Source organism: Humulus lupulus, chromosome 6 (assembly GCF_963169125.1).
Source record: "Humulus lupulus chromosome 6, drHumLupu1.1, whole genome shotgun sequence".
NCBI lineage: Eukaryota > Viridiplantae > Streptophyta > Magnoliopsida > Rosales > Cannabaceae > Humulus > Humulus lupulus.
The window spans coordinates 68,945,840-68,953,651 of NC_084798.1; the positions used below are offsets into that span (position 1 = coordinate 68,945,840).

The 7,812-nt window shown below is 42.1% G+C and overlaps 1 protein-coding gene across 1 annotated transcript; it reads left to right on the forward strand.

Moving 5' to 3' along the window:
- The first annotated feature begins 553 nt into the window (after positions 1 to 553).
- On the forward strand, positions 554 to 7,537 carry LOC133785190 (uncharacterized). The gene is made up of 3 exons (XM_062224444.1): positions 554 to 775; positions 6,920 to 7,269; positions 7,357 to 7,537. The coding sequence occupies exons 1-3, from the start codon at positions 554 to 556 to the stop codon at positions 7,535 to 7,537; spliced, it is 753 nt and encodes a 250-aa protein (XP_062080428.1).
- Positions 7,538 to 7,812: the final 275 nt, after the last annotated feature.

The following is a 7,812-nucleotide window of genomic DNA, read 5'->3' on the forward strand; positions in this document are numbered from 1 at the left end:
AACCAATTGATATTGATTTAGAGAGGAGGAAAGACTCTCATTTCTCTTATTGAATCAATGCCTTTACTATCTTTCCCAAGTTCAAGATGCCAACTTGGAAGATGTAAACTGGCAAGGAAGACCTCATTTCCCACGGAAACAACTTTGAGATATAGACAGATCTCCAAGGGGTTCGAGATGATGTCTGTTGCAGAATTTTTCCTGCTACCCTTGCTAACTCTGCTCAACAATGGTTTTCCAAATTTGATTTGGGGACTATCCACTCTTGGGATGCATTTGTGAGGCTCTTCTACTCACAATTTTTTGCTGCTCGAACTCTGCCATCCTAGCTCAATGACCTTGTTGACATTAAACAAGGACCTAATGAGCCTTTGAAATATTATATGCACCGATTTATGCAGGAAGCTGCTCGCTCCAAGACAATCAACAATGATGGAAAACTGATGGCCATCATGGTTGGGATCCAAGTTAAAGGTCCGCTTTGGACTGACCTTAGAAGAAAACTATCTACTCAACTAGAGAGTTTCTCGATCGAGCAGATGAGTTTATAAAAATGGAAGAAGCTATTCAGAAAGCTAACCAAGATGGAACCAATGCTGCATCAGGTGCAACTAACCAAAACCAGACAACCAATGGTAATGGTAACAAGAATAATCAAAACAATGGTAAACAGAACGACAATTCCAACAGTGGAATAATAGCGACAATAAACGAGCAAAGACTAATGACAAGCCATGAGAATATGTACTCTACGCTCTTAAGGTCACAAGCAAAGGTATTTCAAGCTACACAAGCCAAAGTACCCTATAGGAAACCAAATCCTATTTGGAAGGATATAAGGAAGAGAGACACCAAAAAATTCTATCGGTTCCATAACGATTATGGACATGACACTAATAAGTGTAATCAGATCATAGAAGAAATTGAATTTTTGATTCTTTCTAACCATTAGGCGACGAGAAGATATATTTTTTGCCCAATCGAGCAGAATCCACCTATTGTAGGAACTCCTGATGCACTAGCACAACCATTGCTACCAGCCTTTGTAGCATGTCGATTAGACATGATTTGTGGGGGACCACACCGAGCTAGCGATAGTAGAAAGGCACTAGAGCGATATGCCTGAACATTATGCCATGAAACAGGAGTAGAGGTGTTGGTCGTCGAGGAGCGTACTCCCAAAATGCCTCAGTGCGAGTGTAAGCCCATTACATTCACCGAGGACGACGCCACTCACATTAGGTTTCCACACAACGATCCTTTAGTAATAGAAGCCCAAATTGCTAATATGATCGTTGCACGAACCATGGTGGATCATGGTTCTTCAGTTAACATATTTTTTAAGACTACACTTGAAAGGATGAAACTTTCAGTTTGAGATCGTGAACCCTAGACACAGACCTTATACGGTTTTACTAGAGAATGAATGACTCTAGCAGGGACAATCAGGCTAGTTGTTATAGTTGGAGACGCAACATCAAAGTCATGGCCACTTTTGTTGTGGTTGATCTTCCCTCATCTTTCAACGCCTTGCTTGGAAGGCCAAGACTTATTGATTTGAGAGTCATCACGTCCATTTTTCATTTAACAATGAAATTCCCAACCAACACTGGGAATGGATGTGTTAAATGAAATTAACGAAAGCTCGAGAATGCTATAATTCTTCCATCAACACTGCTAAAAAAGGCTTAGTCATGACCAACATGATTTTTGTTTGACCAGAAGAAAATGAGCCAACAAGAACACTGGAGGTTAGCATCTCAGAGGAATAAGAGCAAACTTTCCCAAACGAGCAGGACATCTCTAATTAGGGCGTTACCCAAAGCAAGGAGTTGGACTTTGATTCTCACTTTGAGGATTATGACATTGGAGTGGGACCAATCCAGGACCACGAGGAAGTTCCACTCAACCAGCAAGAGTCGGCCAAGAGTGTAAAAATTGGAAAAAGCTTAGCTAAGGAAGTCAAACTTGAACTCATAAGTTTTTTAAAACATAACCAAGATGTGTTTGCCTGGTCGCACAAATACATGGTGGGTATCAACCCTACTATGATTAGCCATGCCTTGAATATTGATAAGGAAAATTTCAAGCTCGTTCAGCAGAAAAGGAGGCTACTCGACAAAGAAAAGTTTACGGCCTTAAAGGAGGAAGTTGAAAAGCTGAAGGAAAATTACTTTATACAAGAAGCTTTTTACCCTAAATGGGTTGGAAACCTTGTTCCAATACCAAATCCCAATGGAAAATGGAGGACATGTGTTGATTTCACAATTTAAACGAAGCATTTATGAAATACTGCTTCTCTTTGCCTAGAATCGACCATCTAGTTGATGCTACGGTAGGAAATGAGGTCCTTACCTTTATGGATGCCTACCCAGGGTACAATCAAATTAGTATACACCCTCCCAATGAGGAGAATTCCAGCCTTAGGACCAGAATAGGGTTATACTATTACAAAGTAATGCATTTTGGACTCAAAAACACTAGCGTGACGTACCAACGATTAGTAAACATGATGTTCAAAAATCAGATAGGCAATAACATGGAAGTCTATGTCGATGATATGCTGGTTATGTCAAAAAAGGATGGGGAGCATGTTCAAGACCTAGCATAATGCTTTAATATTTTAAAACATTACAATATGAAGCTTAATCCTCTAAAGTGCTTATTTGGAGTATGCTCAGGAAAATTTCTTGGATTAATCCTCAATTCTATAGGCATAGAGGCTAACCCAGAGAAATTAAAGGCTTTAATTGATACAAAGTTGCCAGCCAAGAAAAAGGATGTGCAGAGCCTCACTAGAAAAATATCGGTCCTTAGCAGGTTTGTCTCGAATTTGACAAACATTGTGTTATGTTATTCAAGAGCACCTAGCACAACCACCAATCTTTTCAAAACCAATTGATGGTGAAACTTTTATTATTTTTATAGAAGTCACTCAGCATGTTGTTAGTGCAACACTTATAAGAGAAGAAGATAAAACCAACATCCAGTGTATTATATCAGGAAAAGTGTAATGACCCAAATTTGATATTAAGGCTGAGTGCCTTGACTACAGTACCTGGAGGGCCTAATTGAGATTATAGAAGCGAGTAATTTATTATATGCATGAGGATGCAATATAAATGAATTGTGTGGTAATATGATTAGACATGGATGTTTGTGTGTATTAAATATGCATGTGGGCCCATTTATGTGAATAGGGGCATGTTTGTAATTTTGGCTCGTTGAGGGCATAAATGTAATTATGTTTGTATTGTGAATGACACCCCAATGTTATGGGGATATATTTGAGATGTGTGCTCCCAGACGATCCCAGGGAGCGAATTAGCAGAATAGTCACAACAGGGTCAGATACCCGGTTCGGGGTGAGCCTAGGGGTATTTTGAGAACTTGGCATGTGCCTGTGATTTACAGGGTAACAGGTAAATTTTTGGTAATTATTTTAGTATGTCGGGTTTTGTTGACCCTCAAAATAGCCAATGACACAGAGTCAAATATACGGCAGGAAAATAGTACGATGCTTGAGAATACAATCTAATGGAAAGTAAAGAACACCAAGAATTATAGTGGTTCGGTCCCAAAGATTGGTAATGACCTACGTCCACTTGATAATATTATTAATGTTGAGCTTCCAAGGCGTGATCAAAGAACTAGGGTTCTTGAGTTTCACAAACATTAGAAGGAGAAACAATACAGACGATGGATAATAGCCATACAATTCTCTTCTTCTCAGATCAGAAAAGAGGATTCGGAAAAAAGATCCCCCCTTGAGCTATTTCTTGTATATTTATAGGCTCAAGGAGGGTTACATGAGTCAATTAATCATATCTTTCCTTAATAAACAGATATTCAGGTTATAATGAAGAGATATTCTCAGCAATCATTACAACTATACAAATTTATACATAAATAAACGGAGTATACAACCAGCCTGGTCGTATATAAAACTTGAACCTCGCATATGGAAGTGTCTCTGGCTGATAGGCGAACAACATCTCTGCCACGTGTCAAAAATTCTTGCCATGTCATCCACAACTATTTTTTGGATAAACATTTGGCCCCAAGTTTATTTATTGCGACCAGCAATAAGTAAACTTAGGAAACTAACCTTTCATATACCCCACGAAATCTGTCAGAGCCACTCGTGCTTCCTCAAAATAGGTGACCTAAACACGTCCAATCATGCCTTTTAGGTTTCCAAGTAACCCTTCTAATGCCTATTACACTCCCCCATGCCTTGAAAAAGGTAACTCATGGTTACCTATTTTTATCATATCTCAGCCATTATAAATAATCCCCAAATTTACTTTTTCACTTTTTACTTGCCCTTTTCTTGCCAAAAACCCTCAAGAAATCAACCCAGAGCTCAAAAACTTTGAAGATCATCCTTCGCTTGTTCTAAAGATCCTTTGTTCGCACTCCCAAAGTTGCTTCATTTCAGAACCTCCAGTCTTCATCTAGGTAAAAATTTTCAACTTTCAAGCTCTTTGACATGCCATGCATACTGTTACATGCCTGCTTTGAGTTCAGAAATTTTTCGTGTTCTTGGGTAGAAATGTATGAGGATTGTGTGTATACCGATTGATGCTTGATAGGATAGCGTAGTTTTGCTTTGTAGGAGTTAGGAGCCAGTTTGATAGTCAAGATCGTAAGTTTAGGGCGTAAAATCGAAGTAAATATTCAATTTTTAGGCTAGATGAAAAGCTGGGTTTTTCTCGCTCCTTCGGAGTCGAAAAAGCTTTTTTTCCAAAAACCTTTTTATTTCCGCTTTTTAATCTGTATTTCAAACTGCTCGCATAGAACTTAGTGTTTCTGTTAGAATGCTGCTGGTCGTAGACGCGGGCAACGTTATTCCAACTTTCAACATAAGCTCTCAAGCTATGCGTCTTATCTCCTCCTTTCTCTGTTCGCAGCTTTTATGCAAGATCCGTGGGGAGGAGAAAGACCTTTCGACGATGATTTATTGGCTCAAATGCTTGAGGATGAGGAGCAACCATCGTCACTAATACCTGACATTCCATTTTCTCGTGTCACTTCAAACACTCCACCTGTCCTTACTCAAAATATGGCTCGTGCTAAAACCAAAGCCCATAAAAAGAAAACCCCCAATCCTTCACATCAGCCTACTCCTCGGGCTAAAACTCCCTCGACCAGTGGTCGAGCTGAAAATATTCCTGACCCTAATATCCAAACACATGCTCAGCCCCGACATGCCATTCAGCCAGATATTGAGTGGTATTTAGTACCTGAGAGCTGAGTGACGATCAGGATGATCACCAACTACATCAGGAAGTATGGTCTCACGGGGGTGACCTTAGTCTGACCTAACCAAGACCAACGGGCGAACCTGCCTAGAGGCGCCTTCAGCACCTGGTCGAGGTTCCACATTGAGGCAGAGGCTACATTGCCTCTTCATTCATTTTTCCAAAAGGGTAGCCAACTATTTTGGAGTTTCCCCTTTTCAAATAACTCCAAATGGATATAGAATGCTTGCAGCACTCTATATCTTCTACGGCCACAAAAAAAGGCATGTGCCAAGTCCTCATGAGGTTAACTACTCGTTTGACTTCAAGTCTAACCCCAACCAAGAAGGTATGGGGTGTTTTCATTTCTGTCATCAGGAAACCGGGCGCACCTTCTTGACTGACACCACCCATATATCGCATGTGGGGAGGTACTACCAGGAGTACTTCCTCACGACCGACATGATCGTGGACAATCTGGCCTTTGCTCAAGGAGGTAAAACCTTTGTATCATTTCTGTTAGTCTTTATTTAGTGTTCTCCTCCACATTCTCTTAAACTTTTAATGCCTTCCAGGCCCATGGCTGCGACCAAACCCAACTCTAGACATGGAGTTGAGATCAGCCCTCTTGGCCAGCATGACTGACATAGAAAAAAGCGTCAAACATATGGTCACAGAGGCTAACCTTAGGCTGGTTGGCCTTTTGGCCCCTCATCAGGACATGAGGGAGTCAACAGCAGGGAGTGCCACAGGCAGAGAGGAACCCGAGCAGCAACCACTAGTGTCACCTCCACGAAGGAGACAAACTGGGGTCACGATCAAGGAACCTATTGGCACTCCTCCAGCAGAGAGGCCCTCTGCCCCCTTGGGGAAAGGGAAAAAGAAGGCCACCGAGCCTGTCGAACACTTGGATGAATCTTTAGACGAGAATGGTACAATTATTTCACTTTTAGATAGCTTGCCAATTCCCTGTCACCTATTCGACGGGGATGACAATTTTAAATATGCTCCAAATTTAGGTCCAGACTTCTTCATGTCAAAGAGTGAGTGTGAGACTAGTAGAGTCTATAGTATAGCGACCAGTAATAATAGCTCGGGTATTTCACTTACAATTTTTCTCTATTTCTTTTCCTGATGTAATATACTTAGTCATTAATGCTATTTAACTATTTGACTGTTTGCTACTGTTCCAGACATGGACTCCGAGAACGTGTTCGACATTTACAGCGCTCCCGAGACTCCCGCGGCTCCCCTGAGAAAGAGGCATCGTGGGGAAAGCAGCAAAGTGCCTCAGGCTAAGAAGCCTCATAATGCAGGCCTCCCAGAGGACGGGCCCTCAGCCAATGCAACTCCACCCTCTCCTCGTGGCAGCAGACTCCCCCTGCTCCAGCCGGATCGACTCCATCTCCAGCGGCCCCAACTGAACAGACTCAGCACGCCGGTCCTGCTTCGACTAGGGGCGACATAACTGGCCCACCTTTAAATTGATCAAGGACAGGGTCGTGAAAATTGTAAAGCACGACTGTTGCCGAGAGGCAATGGTCGCGACAGAGGTGATGGACGTCGACCTGATCTTAAACCGCGCCTTAAACGAGTTTACCAGTGTAAGTCATCTTGTTCTGCGGAGATAGCCCTTCTATATTCTATAGTTAGTCTAACTTCTGCTCTGACCGCAGGCAATGCTGACCCTTATTGTCGGCCGTCTCCGCGCGGGTGCTGTTACGGAGCAGGCCAAATCTTTGGAGCAACGACACGCTGATGAACTCAAAGCTTCCAAAGTGAAATATGCCGAACAGCTTGCAGCGGTGCTCGAGGAGAAGAATAAACTGGATGAGAAGTTGAGGGAGAAGAAAAAGTCTCTGCACAAAGCCATCGAGCAGAGGGACCAGTTCAAGGAGTCTAACCGCGTCAATTACCGTGCGGCTAAACAACTTGAGGAGGACTTGGCTGCGAGTAGACAGGAGAATACAACCTTGGAGGGCCAGATTGAGGAGCTTGAGAAAGCCAATGCCAGCAATTTGAAAAGGTACAAGAATTCCACTCTTTGATGCTTCTACGGTTTCTGGAAGCACAACCAAGATGCCAACTTCAATTACCTTCCTGAGAATGCAAGAAACGCCGAGCTCACACGCTGTGCTGCTCGACTGGCGGAGGAAGAAAGAGCGAGGATTCCTGCTTCCCTTGAGATCTCGCTGGCTACTGGGATGGATGGGGCAGACAATGAGGCTGCAGACGTCGTCGATCAGAGCCCTCCTCAAGATCCTCCGGCTCCTCAAGATCCTTCAGCTCCTTAGTCTCTTTCTTTTATTATTTTTATCTTTTAACTACACGACCTACAGGTCGTGATGTAAAGACAATATATTTCTTACTGCTGCATGGGCAGCCTTTGCTTTTATTTGAACAATTACATCCGAGCAGCGACTACTCGCGGTGTAAAAGGATACATTTTGATATTATAATATATTTTCATCTTATTATAACATCTGTTCGCATGACCGAACTTAGCATAGCACTTTGGTTTGATTTAAAAAAATAACAAAATTTTGAAAAATACTCTAAGTACCCTAGC